This window comes from Sciurus vulgaris (genome assembly GCF_902686455.1).
Source record: "Sciurus vulgaris genome assembly, chromosome: X".
NCBI lineage: Eukaryota > Metazoa > Chordata > Mammalia > Rodentia > Sciuridae > Sciurus > Sciurus vulgaris.
In genome coordinates, this window is record NC_136471.1 from 124738164 (window position 1) to 124754812 (window position 16649).

A 16649-nucleotide genomic window follows, 5' to 3' on the forward strand; every position below is an offset into this window, starting at 1 on the left:
CAGTACTTGGCATAGAACCATGCTATGTAATAAAGGCTACGTCAAATTACTTAGTGGCATATTGTCTTACGTGCATCAAGAATGCTCATCTTGGGAAGGAGGCACAGTCTGAGTAATTTATCAGAAGCAAAGCATGCACTTGTTTCAAAGTAAAGTCACACCTCTTTTCCTGGCCCAGAAATGAACTACAAGGAAAATAGCTTGAACGTTGAAAATGTATTTTCCCCCTCAAATATGAAAATAGTGCCCACTATCGATGCTGTATTTTTTGCTCCAACTTTGGCCATGATAAATCCCTCTTTTATGTCTACTTTTTGTTTGTGAAACCCCAAGAATATAATTTTATGACAGGAAGAGAAACCGGTTGTTTAATTGCAGTCACGTTTATTTGCAGTTTCTATACACACTTTCTAGGTAATCAAACTTTTCTGATACATTTTTTTGAGAGGGGTTCACAATGAAACTGTCACCGTTTTTACTAAAAATAAATACAAGACTTAAAATGTTGCACAGCTCTAAAATATACAAAGGCTTGGATTGAATGTAAACGTTGAAAACATCTTACAAAAGAAACCATCTTTGCAACAATTTAAAAAGTTTATATTTACAAATATTACAAAAATACAAAATGGATGCAAGTCCATAAACCATTGTCTTTTCGGCCAGCATGAACTGGTTCTAGTACCAAAATAGTTACACTGTAACCTTCTTCATAATTTTAAATCTTTGTCAGGATCTAGTTCTTAAGTGCCACCACTGCAGCAAATGTACCCACTCACTGACCTTTGGCAAGAGCAAACAGCATGTTTTGTTTGCTATACAACTAGTCCATGTCCTACTTAGCCAAAAACAAAACAAAACAACAACAACAAAAAAATCAAAGCAGAATCAAAAGGGGAGAAAAAAAGAAAAAAAATTCCCCTACACAACATAGACTTGTTGTATAAACATAAAAGACAAAAATCAGCATCAGTGCAAACAACAGAAGAAAAGTTCAGGTTGATGTTCTTTACAATACCTAATGTGTGTAACCTGCTTCAAGCCGGCAGTGATGTTAAAGACAGCCCTAAATCTTGGTTTTGTTTGTTGTATAACAAATCCATGTAGACTATTCCAGATTGTTAAGGAATTTCTTGCTTTTTTACTCAGTTACTCAATACTCTTTTTCCACAGTGAATTTAAAATCCATCTTTATTTGGGTTTTTCTTAAATCTATGAAATATAAAATAGAGAAACTCTGCTATAGATTTTTAGAGTAAACAAAATAAGTAAAACTATATTTATAAGGGTTAGTTCTGTGATCATTACATATAGAAGGTATCTTATTGCCTTACAATTCAAGTCAATATGTATTTTAAAATATATATGGTACCATTACTTAAATTAATGTCAATAATAAAAAGGTGACGTTTTTGTTAAAGCCAATCCATGTTTTCTATTCAAGATTTAGAATCACTTTTAAAGCCCACATACCTCTTTCTTCACTCTTAAAAACCCCTAACTACGCAAAAGCCATACTGCAAACGAACTGCTTTTATGAGAATTACAAAAGATCACCATTGCGACTGGAAATGATGGTTTCTTATCACATTTGTCTAAAAACTTTATTTTTAAAATTTCGCCAAGTATACTTTTCGAAGCATGAGACAGATTTGTTCGTGTTCCCATGTGGTGTCAAACCATGCTGCTTGTCTTAATTTATGTGTTCCAATGAGAAATGATGGTCTGTTTTTTCCAAACCCCCAAACATTTTTCTTTTAATAAAAAGTATAACCTTTGTAAATGTTCAAACCCTTTACCAGGTAGCTTATCTATCCCCAGTACACACGTGCACACACACATACACGCACACTCTCACTCACTCTCTCTCTCTCTCTCTCACTCTCCCTCTACCCCTCTCTCAATCTCCTCCTCTACCCCTCCACCCCCAGCACCCATTTTTTACATACAAGAATGACAAGAAATTAAGTAACACAATTTGGTAGTACGAACAAATAGTAGAAGCCAAACATTTTTTTTTCTTTCCAAACAAACAAAACACCAACAGCAATCAGATTCTCTAATTCTTAATCTGTAACATCTTAAAACGTATTTCTATTGAAAGACAATATCTTCTTAGACCAGGCTTTCTCCTTCATTTTGCATTGAGTTAATCCCAAACCACAAACCCCCTTCCACACATCCTACTTTCCAAAATACCACTTTCATGGGCTTAAAGCCAGCTGCATATCAATTTCTTGGTAACCCTGGTGTATTCTATCATTCTACTCACATTCTAGTCTTTTATAGGCCATATCCCTTCTTAGTTCTCTCTACTTTCTACCTCTCCCATTCAAAACCTATTCTAAGTACATAGCTGCTTATATTTCTGACATAATTCCAAATATTAGCATCAGTTCATGTGAAAATCAGAGGTGTAAAAACCACTTGCAGATTTCAACTTGTAACTACATTTTTTTTCAGTTTTAAGACAAGAAAATTCAAGTAATTTCAAGTAATTCAGCTTGTTTCCCTGCCTTCATTTTATCAGAGCACTTGCCCTGACAGTTCCTTTCCCACCCTCCACCCTCCCCTTTTGCCATCAAGCAGATATAGTAAAACCAGACAAAAACTCAGTTGTATGTAGCGTTGTGAACCAGAGCTGTTCCCCATTCCCAGTTTAACAGTGAATATAAATAATGCATATACACATACCTATTTCCCAACTACATTTTTCACAGTGTCATTTCTGTTAATTTTTAGGTAGCATGAATCTCATCAGCACAGAGAGAAAGCTTCACTGAAAACTCATTGCAGGTACTTACTGATAAATCAATAGCTCTGTGGCATGCTTACGTTTTATTTTTGTTAGTTTAAGAACCTGGAGCTAATTGCTAAACCGTTGAAGGATTTTAAAGATTATAGTCATTGGATTATGACCGTTTATGTCCCCAGTAGTCTAATATAAAACATAACCTAAAATTAACTACTGGTTTCCCTACTCATTCTCTTTAAAGCAATCCATTAAAAAAATTAAAGTCTAAAGGACACTGTCAAATGCTGTTTTTCAGGGCTTTGTGTTGAGAATGATGACTTCTCTCATTGACTACAAAAAAAAGTCAAAAGCATGCTTTTCATTCTGTCCAAATTACCACATGGCAAATCACAGCTACAGGTTGCTATTAGCTTGTTTATGCTGTAATTTGTCACAAAAATGATTAGGTCTGAATTCATTATCCTAGATTAATCACATTTCAGTCTATGACCTCAAGGTTTCCTTTATTTCACCAGTTTTAAATTCATATTTGAGGTTTTCATCACTCAGAAATCATTGGTGGACATTTAAATATGGTATTGATATGAAAATGGTATTCACAGAATACAGTTATTACACTTTATTTTTGTGTGTTCTACAAACAGTTGGTGTGCGGTAGATAATTGGCCACATGTCCACTCGATCATTGATAAATCTATTTACACATTTTTATCAAAAATATGGTATTTACATATGTGTACTTCTTTCTTCTAAATTTTGCTTTAGTTCATTTTAATGTAAAAAAATACCAAACCTCCAGAGTAATTTCATCTTCTTAAAGAATCATGACAGTGAGGGCTTTATGTTTTTGAATAGGCAGCTCTGGGAAAACCTGGCATAGGTTTCATGAAAATTAGATATTTTTATATGCTCTATTATCATGGGGAATGAGATTGGGTAAATCGAGCTAAGCTAAAGAAAAACCGTGAGAAGACAGTGCAGCTACTCAAAACATGGAAACAATCAAGAATGACTAAAACCACTTTCTGTTTCTCCAGCATGTATTTAGAAATTCGTTGCTAGGCAGTGATGCTACTCAGTCCTGGTACTTGTCCAGAGTCCTCTGCAGCATCCCCACTTCCCCTCGGAACTAAGGGTTTGGGCGTTTGGAGGCAGCCTGACATAGGCAGCCTATGTGGAGCTCTGGGAGGAGCGGTCGTCGTGCGGGCTCCCGTCGGAGTTTTCCGTCTCTCCCTCGGAGATGGCCTGCATGGGTGTGTTGTAGAGCCGGCAGCGGACACTGTAGCGGCTGCTGCTGGCTACAGGGGGCGCCCGGGAACGTCCAACCCTGGCTGATGCTGAGGTGGCAAAGTTCTTAGACGAAAATCCTTCTGCGTTGACTCGCGGGGAGCACGGGGAGAGTGGGGACAATGCCTCGGCCCCAGGGGATCCCTGATGGGCATCATCGGTGCTTTGGGGGGACTCTGCTGTGAGCTCCCCAGGAGGTTTGGGCAGGATGGGACTCTTCAGGATCTCCGTGGCAGACATGCGGTAACTGGAATCAGAGCGACTGCCTTTCTTGAGGAGTAACAGCTTAAACTCTTCGTTGGATGTGTTGGACTTTTTGGCATTTCGGTAGATGAGACCAGGAGACCTCTGGCTGTTTGCAGTTGTCACATTGCTGCTGGGTGAAGTGACAGAACTGGCCCCGCTGCTACTGCTGCCAAGGGGAGCTCTCGATTTGCTTCGAACAGACATATCCCCAGAATCTTTTCTTCCAAGTACTTTCCTCTTGGATCTTTTAAGAAAAGGAAAAATGGAGCAAAATATCTCAGTCCACATACATCTTTATGAAGCAAAGTGTTCAGTCCCATTCCCACATCTATTTGAAGAGTATTTTGAGTGTCTCCTATATGATAGGATACTAAGTATTAGGGCTACAGAGATGAAGAGTAAGACATATTCCTTGCCATGTGACACTCACAGTCTGAGGGAAACTCTCCCATGACCCTGGGCATCAATTAAGTTCTGGAGACACCCTTTTCAGATAACAGTCAATGTGGAGGCTAGAGATTGTAGACGAGGACTTATTGGAATGTTTTTTGAGGGTTAAAGAAAATACTGCTATTTGACTTTTTATTACAATGTGGTGAAGGACTGTGGATTTTTCTTATTGAATCTGTCTCTGCAATGTAGATGAAATGCTCTGGTGTCCAGTATTGACTTCCAAACAATATCAGACAGAGCAAATGGATAGAGGTGTGGATGGGACAGGACTGGCCCTGGTTTGATAGTTAATGGGCTTTAGTGATGGATATTTGGGGATGCATTAGACAACTTTTTACTTTTCACATAAACAAAATTAAATGACATTTTAAGTAAATCAGTCCATCTTTGGATGCAAATATCATTTCCCATCACTACCCAAGAACATCAACAGCTATTAAGTGGTAAGCCAAACTCTGTGAGGAATTGAACATCTAGACCATCCCTGGAGCTCTTAAAGCTTTTTAGACTGCAAGCTTGCAAGGAACCAAAATAACTCTTGTCTCTGTGGTGTAAATACATAAGTAAACCCTATACAAATGCAAATCTAAGATTATCAAACTTGATAAGTCTACTGAACCTCAACACCAATCATCATATTATTGATTTTCTTTTGATATGTAAGCAATTATAAATTCAATGAATCTTTAGCATAACTCAGTTCATTGAAAAGTACTGGCAGCATGCTCTCTCGCCAACCTAAAGATCTGTAAAGAAAATCTGAGCTTTCTAATTGGTCTGATTTTGGTTCACTTAAACCTCTGTGGTTGATATCTTGCACACAGTGTCGGGCACTCTGATAAGGTAGAGTTTTCAAACTAACTTTTGCTTTTCATCTACCATATTCTAGACACAAAAATATCACCTTAACATCAAAATCAAATATGTGACCTGTAGGTATCACCATTTACACTAATGGAATAGGTTCATAGGTTTTAACTTACTCAAGGCTGCATAGAAAGTGGCAGAATTGTGATTAAAATCTAGGTCTTTCTGATTCCACTCTTTTCATCCTGTCTACCATTCAGACACAGCATATGGTTCTTTAGGGATAAGTACTTGGCTCTTTAACTTTTGTAGCAGATTAGTAATTTGTCCTGCAATTAAAAATAAAGTACGTGGAGGGTAAAGAAAAATAAATTGGTCTTCACCTTCCAAGTGAAGTGTGGCTGCTAAGGTACATGAGGAGGGGCTTCTGATTGGAACCTAAAATTAAAAAAGAAAAAGAAAACAAAACAAACCAGGTGTGGTGGTGCACGCTTGTAATCCCAGCATCTCGGGAAGCTGAGGCAGGAGGATCGTGAGTTCAAAGCCAGCCTCAGCAATGGTGAGGTGCTAAGCAACTCAGTGAGACCCTGTCTGTAAATAAAATACAAAAAGGGCTGGGGATGTGACTCAGTGGTTGAGTGCCCCCTGAGTTCAATCCCCGGTACCAAAAAAAAAAAAAAAAAAAAATTATTTTTTGAAAAGCAGTGCTCCTTCAAGAGAGAATTGCATCAACAGAAGTTTCTTTAAAACATAGAATCCCAGGGGGAAAATAAGATTGTAAACTGCTTGGAAAAAAAAAAAAAAAAGCCCAAAAAATAAAAACAATAAAAAATGTTAAGTTTATGAGGTGGTAGAAAAAATAATCCCCAAGTTCTGTCCCTTAGGAGTTCCACCTAGGTTCCCAAGGCCTGCTGTAAGAAGGCAGCCATGGTTGTGAAAGTAGGTACATTACAACTGGCTAGCTCAGTTGGAAATGAGTGTGGTTTTGTTGTTGTTGTTGTTTGTTTGTTTGTTTTGTGGTGCTGGGGATTGAATCCAGGGCCTTGTGCATGTAAGGCAAGCACTCTGCCAACTGAGCCATATCCTCAGCCCCATGAGTGTGTTTTCTAAAAGCTAGTTACTGCTCTACTCTTTGTTCACCAGCTGTAATGAATCTGTAACTCTTGCAAATATGGGCCACTGACCACAAGGGCACAGGGGCCCAAATGAGAAAGTGTGTATGAGCAGCATGGGCACAATCTTGTCCTGTGAAAGCTACTCAGAGGACATCCCCTATTCATGGGATATGGACATTAATTTTGGAGATGGAGGCCAGTACTATTGAAGAAATTTAAGTTTTAAGAAGAGTGAATAAAGGGAGCGATTATTGGTGTTCCAAACTATGAAATGGGCAGGTATATACACTATATCAAACTTGGGCCCCTGATTGTTTTGGTGAATCAACATATTTAGCTTTGCTGTGTGTCATTACAGTTTGAACATGTTTCTTGAGGTTCAAGAAAGTACTTAATAGTTAGTGGGGTAGGGGTGTAGCTCTGTGGTAGAGCACTTACCTAGTATGTGTGAGGTCCTAGGTTCCATCCCCAGCATCACAGAAAAAATACACCCAGATAATACACACACACACACACACACACATACACACATACACAGAGTTATGGTTTGGATGAGATGTCCCCAAAAGCTCCTGTGTTAATGCAGGAATGTCCAGAGGTAAAGTGATTGAATTGTGAGAGATGTAACCTTATCAATCTATCCTAGATTGAATGAACTGACTGGGTAGTGACTATGGACAGGTGAGGGTGGAAAAGGTGGGTGACTGGGGGTATACCCTAGAAGAGTTGTTCTTTCCTGCATCCCTCCTTCCTGGCTGCCATGAATGGAGCAATGCTCCTCTACCATGCCCTTCTGACATGATGTTCTGCCTCACTGTGGGCCCAAAGCAATGGAGTCAGGCATGTATGGATTGAGAACTCTGAAACTGTGAACTCCAAATAAACTTTTCCTCTAAGTTGTTCTTGTTGGGTATTTTGGTCACAACGATGCAAAGCTAACAACACACACACACACACACACACACACACACACACACAATGATTATACTAGAGTTTGAACTTTCATTCTATGTTACTGAACTACAAATTGTTTTCACATACTTATTGCAAAATGTCTTTTCTGGGGGCAAAACCAACATCTTCCTCATCAATTATTATGACAGTGTCTCAATTGAGGTCTACCTAACCATATATAAAAATTCACATTTCCCAACTTTCTTGAAAGTCTACCAATTTGATTTGGAAAAAGAATTCTTCCTTGCTGGCTTTTATTTTTGTCGAATGCATTATAAGTACAAAAGGCATTTCTATATTTGCATTTGATGAGAAGCACTTTAAGAAGTGTTTTTGCATGCCCTTTGTTTCTGGGGTTTTGGTAACATTGCCTCCTCACCTGTGAATGACTGCAAATAAATCCTCAGTTGTTCGAGGTTTGTTTGGAGACACAAACACACCCTCCGCTTCAGCTTGAGAATCTTCACTAAGTGGTGAAATGATGGAGTCATCACTCGGTGATGATTCTTAAAATAAGAAGAGAAGTATCTTTAAGAGGAAGCTACTCAGCACACTACTCTGCTAATGACTTAGGGATCAAACAGGAGTTACCACCATTTTTAAAATGAGAAATATATCTTCAAAGCTTAGTCCTTCAATAACAAAAGCTTTTATCTCTGTTGTCTTAATAAGTGAAAAGAAATAGTGGAGGGAAACCAACACCCAGGGCCGTACTATATTACAGAGAAGAAAGAAATGCTACAGGAAATGCCCTAAAGCACATATCTATCATGATATGGGTAACAATGACTGACCTTTCAATGAAGTCTCATCCACACTTCCTTGGATCTCCTCTGCTCTGCTGTTATCAGAGGCACTTTTGGGTGAAATACCTGAAGCAATATTTTCCTGCTCAAAACATTTTTCAGGAAATGAATTTACAGTTGATATCTCTGATTCATAGCGGATATTCCCAGGCACTTTGTCGTGGTGGTGGTGGCTCATAACAAGTTGATGCTTAAGTTGGTTGCTTATGTCCATTGTTCTAGTTGGTGAGTTGGACTGAGAGGCGATTACACCCACAGATTCAGGTTGTGCACCTTCCTCCTGATCTTCAGAGGATGGCTTCTGTACCTGTTCTAGCACTCCATCTGGACCAGCTCCATACTGTATTATTTTGCTGTCCAAACCATTTGGGCGGGTAGCAGAGACCCTTTGAAATCCTTCTGTGGAAACCCCACAGTTTTTACTTGGTGTGTTTTCTGGAATAGGCTCACTCTCCATCTGTATTTGCTCTTTCATGACATTTGAATCTAGAAGATTGCTACCAGCTGAGGTCACAGTTTCTGGATTGCAGTGATTCTTCACATCAAAAGGAGGGTTCTTGTCCAAATGAAGTTGATCTGGTCCCATCTCAACTGCAGAAGAGTCTAAAAAGGACAGTATGGTATCTTCAGCGGAGTACTGCCGTGATATTGATTTCTTTGCTGTATGTGGCCTGATCTTACCTGGAGATAAGACAGCCATTGTGAGGGCACTTTCCTCTAGGTAGGGCAGATCTGTATTGTTGCCTTCTTTTTGCTTAACTTCTTCAGACTTACTGATGGACCTAAGGTTAACAGATTTCAGGACTGTTGGTGTAATTGCAAGGGACGGTGGAGGATTTGACCTCAGTGTTTCTCCTACTGTGTTTTGCTTATTATGAGTAAAAACATGCAATGGATGACGGTGGTGGAATGGTTTATTCAAGACATTATGAAGAGCACTTAGGTCAAGATGAGTAGGAGGTATAATTGGAAGTTCAAGGTCTTTACTCAGTGATAAGGTTCCATCTTTTAAAGAGGGTTGCTGGAGTGAGGATTTCCTTTCTGGAACTTTAGGTTTTCTTTTGCTACCTCCAGGAGACAATGGACCTGAAAAGAAAGCTGTAGGGAAAGAGGATGTTGGAGTTTCAGACTGGCTTGAGTAGCCACTTGATGGAGAAGCCAAGCCGGCCAGCTTTTCTGGTGAAGCCAGTTTAAATTCATTGTCAACAGAAGGAAGAGATGGGGTGGTGGCTCTTGATTCTGATTGCGATGTTTGGGATTCTGAGCTCTCTGGAGATTTGATGCACTCGATAACTGTGGTACCCGTAGCAGTACTTGAATTAGATAAGGATCTATAAGGATCATTTGTTTTCAAGTCATTTAGAAGCCAGAGGTCTGCATAGTGAGTTGGTTCAGCACCTTCATCTTTGAATGGTGGAATATCTGAGGTGTCTAACTGAGGTTCCTTCATTCCATGTTCGCTCTGGTTCACCCAAGAAGGTTCCTGCTTGGTGGGAAGATTGACATTTTCCATTCGAGAAGGCGTGTTGGAGAAATCAAGAGGCAACTTCATTTCCCTGGAACTGTGAGGCAGGTGCTGACCACTGCTAATCTTTGGTTCTTTCTTCTCAGGAACATCTGTATTTCCATCGGACTTCCTCAATGATGAGCTACGCTTAGGTGGGGTAGGCTTTGCCTTTGGTTTCCTGAAAGAGATGCTTGGTCTCCCCTGCCTCCTGTGGTCTAAGTAGTCCTGCCAGGTACAGTCTGGAAGACCAGGGCCAACACCCTGGCTGTTTTCTGGACCCACGGCTGCATAGTGACAGACATAGCTCTTATTACCTTTGAGACCACAGTCAAAGTGCATGGAGGTATAGTATCCTTCTGTGTCTACTGAAAAGTGAGAGCTAGTATCTGCTTTGTCCGATGGAGACTTTTCCAGAAAGCTGTCATAAGTGGCCATGCTTGTGAAGCTTGGGCAGCCCAGGCTATCTGCCTTGGGACGCTCAGGACTAAAATCTTGGCGGCAAGAGGCATCGTGATGGTGGTGTAGGTAATTCCACTCGCTATCACTTGTGTTGCTGTTGCTGGGGTCATCCAGCAGATCAGCAACAGTGGAGGTAAAGGAGTTTGCCCGGTGGCTTCTCACTTTATCCAAATGGTCACTGTACTGCTCTGTCACAAAGACACTGGTGTCCTCGTTAGCATGAGGGGCTGTGTTTAATGACAATTCTGAGTCACAGTGTGAAGAGCCAGTGAGGGGAGGAGAAGCTGCAGGAGGGATTGTTTCTGAGGTCTGTGAGGGGCACGTGGAGCTGCTCCCACTCCAGTTCCCACTGGATGACTGATGATCATCCTTCTGGTCCATGTGGCTGCTGAGGAGGACGCCAGCTGTGGAGATGCAGTGGATAGGGCTCCCAAAGGTGTCTGAGTTGGAGGAGATGTCACAGCTGCCGGAGTCAGCAGCCATTCGGGACAGACGTGACCTCCCTCTCTCGCTTAACTTGTGCTGGGGGCTGTGAAGATGCTGAGAACAGGCCAGGCCCAAGGCAGGCTGGTGTTCCTGTGTACTTGGGCTGCCTGGAGCTTCGCTGCAGTCATTAGGGGTTCTTTCGTGGTCACCCCCGAAAGGCTCTTCCTCTTCATATGTTGAGGGTTTAGCACCAACTTTAGGTTCAGCATCTCCACCTCTATTACCCTCACGAGGAAGGCTCCGAGACCTTGTACGGCTGCTCACTGTAGGAGTAAACATGGTGTCACCTTTGTCTGCCAGTGCAGAAATGTTGCCAGCAGAATGAGAAAGGGAAGCTGCAATGCTTTGACCCCTTTGAGCTCTGATTCTCCTTCTGGACGGGGCAGCAATTAGAATATCCTCAGTTTGGCACTCAGAGTCCCTGGTTCCGGACCTTCTGTTGACAGTGTTGGAGGGGTCTGGGTTTGTGTGCACAATCACATTCCTTTCCCTGGCCACTGGTGATTCATCAGAATCTAGGGCACATGGAAAGCACAGTGAGATATTTAATACATCAATACACTAATTGAGAGATATCCACAGATCTGTGTGCTGCCAGGTAAGTTTCTCTTACAGAAAAAAAAAATCAATAAAAAATAAAATCAGTAAAAAATCAATATTAGGAGAAATCAAATTAGGAGAAAGTTAAAATGCTGTCTTTCTCTCTCTGTTTCTGTCCTTCTTTCTCTCTTGATCTCTATATAAATAAATACATACACAATTATATATGTGTGTATACTACGAGAAGATATGCTTTCATATCTTATGAATGATCTCTCTTCAGTACCACCTTGATTCGCACCAAAAAGTGACTCTATTTTTTAACTAAAGTACATTTTATCTTCTTAGATACTACTTTTTTGTATTTTGTAATATAAACAGAATAAAATAAAAATCATAGACTTTGTTAGAAGAAATAAAAATCTTATTTACAAGAGATGCTACCAAAATAATGATTTTTAAAACCTAGATAAAGATGTTCTAAACACATTGAACAGAATAGAAAAGTGTCACCAAGGGTAGCATATTTTCAAGGGCTGGGGATATAGCTCAGTTGGTAGAGTGCTTGCCTTGCAAGTATAAGGCTCTGGGTTCAATCCCCAGCACTGCAAAAAAAAAAAAAAAAAGAGAGGAAAAAAAAGGGTAGCATATTTTCAGTATTCAATATTTGAGTATGTTTGTTACTTTTTAAAATAATGCTGTTAAAAGTATCTCCCTTTACATGAAGTTACAATTTTCCAAAAAATCTTACATTGAATTGTTACTTTTTATTCATGATTCCTACTTTAGAAATTAAAAATTTTTAAGTGTTTTCTTCCTTAAAACTTAAATATTAGCTAGATATTACATTTCAGCCATAAGACTTGAGTGTATGTACCCACATCCATAAGGTTAAACCTTTACAGTCAAGAACAGAGAGTTAAAAAGTAACACCACCTGGCTTGCTGAATACAAAACAAATACACACCATTTCCAAACCTCTACCAGTTAAAACATTTAGTATTTTTAAGGAAGCCTGTAGAAGGCTGGTTTCCACTTCATCTCCTCATAATCTGCGCTAGACAGAAACCATTAGCATTTTTTATACCACACCTATTTCTTGTTGCACTCTTCTGGGGATCCCCGAGATGGTTTTCCTCCTCCTCAATTTTCGTCTCCGCTGTAGTACAGATTGTGAATGAACAAGAGAGCAGCGTATACTAGCCTCTCTGTCAAAACCAACTCCTGCAACCCACAAAATAGGTCTCATTAGCCTTTAGAAGTGGCAAACAAATTTTCATTTGCTTGAAACACAGTGATATTTATTGATTGGAAGTGAGGGAAGAGTTTGGATTAAGCCTGTGAACAAATATAAGAGAGCCCTTATTCAGCTCTTATTTAAATTATGCTGCAGTACATTAAGCTTTACTTCTAAATGCTGCTCTCTACAACAGCTTGCTCTGCCAAAAGTAACAAGCAAAGGAGAGAAATCAAAAGAAAGAAAAGAGAAAAAGACATCAAAAACAATCACTCTCACACACAAATGGCTTCTTAAGGATTTATAACCTTTGGTTACTATTATTTACTGGTCTATTTCTGGGCTCTCTGAAACTGATACCTTTGCATAGTAGATTTGTAGCCAAGATGTTAACCTGAATTAGTTCAGCTAACATATCCTGACCCATTTCTTCATTAAAAGCCTCTTTGTGAGTCTTTTTCCCCTCCACCGCCCATGGCCCAAACCTTCCTCTCTACTTGTACAGGAGCGCCGTGTGGGCGCATGCACGCGCATGCACACACACACACACACACACACACACACACACACACACACAGAGCAGCTTATGGATTTGGTTTTTTTAAATCATGGTGTAACTCTATTTTCTTCTACTGACTAAACCGGATGCTTTTTGTTTTAGCACAGCTGTCCTATCAATATGAAATAAACATATAGGGCAGTTCCCAGTTCTGCACTTTAATGGACCCAACTGAAGCCAGAATTGGGGACAGGCAGTTAGTGTAGAAATAGGGGATCGGGTCAAATCGAGGAAATGGAGGCCATGAGAGCCACCTGCCTCTGGAAGTTGGAGACTGCCCCTGGGAGAATAGAATGTCAAGGATCTCTGGAGCCCATAGATTACCAAATTTACTTGCCCTTATCAAGGACTGCAGGCAAGGAGCTGCTAATGAATGCCCCCTGGGCCCTTGCCTGGCTGCATCACTTTGGCCCTCCCCCTGCCCATCCACTTTTCACTTTATGCATCTCACCTGCAAAACCAGGCCTAGCCACATAGGCAGGAGGAGAGATAAGGGGAGAGAACTGGAGGACAAAAGAGACCTTCACCTATAAAAGATGTAGGGTGCACTCACTCCTTGGGACTTGAGAACATCAGCCATGGCCCCCTTCTCCCTCATGGCAGAAGTCTGTATTATTACTACTTTTAAATAAAACCTGCTTAATATGCTTGCCTTGGTGTGCTTCTCTAGTGTTCAAACTTCAATATTAAAGGGAGCAGAACTCGTCACCAGTAAATGGTGGTATCACAACTCATGTTCCAACTGTAAAGTTTGAATTCCCAATCTTTATACCAATTGTCTTTATAAGTACAGAGGATCAATCATGATGCTCATTAGTTTCTCTCTCTTTAATCACACTATCAACACTATATGCAGTCTTATCAAAACTAGAATGATAAGCTGGGAGGTGAGGAACTCAAACTCTTCCTAGCACAGGCATGCATATTGAATTTTTCAGAGTGAGGTTCACCTCAAATAGCCAAAATGTCATGCTTTGGAATTTGGTCATCTCATTCTTTATCCTGATTGTTAAGCATAATAAGGATGGTATATTAAATCTTGATTCAGTTGTATAATGAAGTAGTTGAGTTCTGCTTATATCATAGGGCCAACAGTTTCTAGAATTCACTTTGAAAAATCTGTGTCACATGATGAATAATTACAATACTATCAGATAATTCATACTAATGAAATTTTCCTTTCTTAGTTCCAACCCAAAATTAAAATGCTTCATTTTGCTCTTAATGAGTATAGAATACATGGTATACAGGCACAGACATTGTATGTCATGTGGACAGCAATAACAATATCCTCATTAAAGCTCTTGAAATCAATATCTAATCTAGGCTTTAGTCTGGGAGTTCCTAAAATAAAGCAGAAGGAGAAATCTTTCCTTTTTCTTAATCACAAGATGATGGTCCATAATCATAGGACTAAATTTGAAAACAAAATTTTACTTACAGTGCCAGGAAGGGAGCAGGTGCTGCTAATCATCAGATGTTCCCAGAACTGAAAATTAGTTTAAGAGGGTGCCAAAGCCCTAATACATCTCATTTAGATTACAGAGATCAGATAAGTGTACATCTTTAGAATAATTTTTCCTACAAGTTGAATAGGTCATCAGGAAAATTAACTCCCACCTCACAACCGACCAATCAACTAGAACTCCTTTGTTTTTTTTTTTTTTTCTGGAGGAAAATAATATCTGTCCCAGATACCTGGTCTGTTTGCTTCCCGCTCTATGTGAGAGAAATTTGAGTGGGGTTAATAATACCTGTGTCCAAAATGCATCTCAAGGGACATTCAACCTTTTGTCACATGGCACCAAAATGAAAATCAGTCACAACATGACTGTTTTGAAATTTTCAATAAACAAATAAGTTAAAATGTCACTACCAAAGATGTTTAAAGAAAGCCATTTAATTTCTATCTTTGAAAGTTAGAATATTTATATCACTATTTGACTTACAATTTAAGATTATGAGATCCAGTTCTGGAATTCACAATTGTTGCCAAAAAAACTTGGAAGAAAATTCCAGCTAGCCTTTCGTTCTACCTAGACTAATATTCAAACTCTCATACACAGGAGAGGAGGAAAGCAGAGAGTGAAAGGAAGACAGGTTTGCTGGTTATAAATTAGAATTTTATGCATCCATATATTTAGGTAAAAAATCCCAGAAATCTAAATGGTCTTTTTTTTTTTTTTTTTTTTTTTCAAGCCTAACATCATCAAAGAAAGCATGAAAACAGATTTTTCTAGTTGGGCAACAGGATCTTACTTGCTGTTTTAGAAACCTGGGGTATGCTGTTTTCTTTCTTGGGTGCCACACATCATTATCATATGATTAATCACTGCTGCTTTCTGCATTATTTCAGTGGGCTGGGGCCAAAGAGCTATTTGGTGATTTTTTTTTTCTAAAAGAAACTGTCCATCATTTACATAACAAGTAGCCCAGCAGAACATATGCAAATGGATGTTCCAAACCTGACAAAAGCCTATTGAGCCTATCTCCTGGGTTGCATTTTGATGAAATAAAAAAAAAGGTGTTACTTATTTACAAAATGGTATTCTTAAAGCCTAGCTCTACAGCACAGATTGTCACAGAATATTCTGAACCTAACTGCCCCTAAGAGGGCAAACAAAACAAACAAACAAACAAACAAACAAACAAAAAAAACCGATACCAGTGACATTGATGGGAATAATGCAAGAAGAAATCACTTGGGCATCTTGTTTCATCTTCTCCTCTGGCGTTGGGAGAGGTAGTGCTTTACTCCAGTTGGTCTGCTTGTCCAGTGTAGAGGGGATATTGTGTATTGGGTTTTTCGGCCTCTGCCCTAACATGACATCTGTATCTTCGTCCTCTGGGGGGTGGGACTGCAAACGAAATACATTCAGATTCAACCATCACAGCTTATGCATAAGCACACACATAAGGAATTTCATAGTTTAGATAAGAAAAAAGAAAAAAGCGAGGTCAGAAATATGCTTTTAGGACAAAGGAAGAATTCCCAGAAATAGTTAGTAAGCACAACTACTTGAAAGTTCTATTTCAATAGTGAAGTGACACAAAAGGAAAACAAGGGTCAAATGAACATGCTCTTCAGTTAAATGGGATTAAGAAGAGAGACAAGGTAGTCAGAAAGCCTCAAATTTCAACTGAAGGAAACTGTCTCTAATCCAGGAAAAAATAGATCTACTTTCTGGCTCTTTATCTTGCCACAAATTTCTATCAAAAATCTTGAGACCTCTGGATGATTAGGATCAAAGCAAGATGTGCCAAAGACTCAGAAAATGTGCCAGAAAACCTGGAGTCAGGAGACATTCCAGAACACGTCACCTGAAGGACAAGCCAACCTAAAATCTGAGAGGCCATTAAAATAAAAGAAGTTGATTTCACTGCAGGAGGACAGCTTTTGTGAATAATATTTTAAAAACTCAGTTTCATTGACACTGT

The 16649-nt window shown here is 39.5% G+C and overlaps 1 protein-coding gene across 2 annotated transcripts in view; it reads right to left on the minus strand.

The window, feature by feature from the left end:
• Positions 1 to 381: 381 nt before the first annotated feature.
• Positions 382 to 16649, minus strand: part of NHS (NHS actin remodeling regulator) — a 333348-nt gene continuing 317080 nt past the window's right edge. For both annotated transcript variants that reach the window (XM_079123121.1, XM_079123122.1), the window contains 5 exons: positions 15877 to 16069; positions 12508 to 12639; positions 8412 to 11390; positions 7997 to 8123; positions 382 to 4532 (listed from right to left, as the gene is read on the minus strand). In XM_079123121.1, coding sequence (XP_078979247.1) covers positions 3926 to 4532; positions 7997 to 8123; positions 8412 to 11390; positions 12508 to 12639; positions 15877 to 16069 — 4038 coding nt within the window. In that variant the 3' untranslated portion in view covers positions 382 to 3925. The remainder of the gene's footprint in view (positions 4533 to 7996; positions 8124 to 8411; positions 11391 to 12507; positions 12640 to 15876; positions 16070 to 16649) is intronic.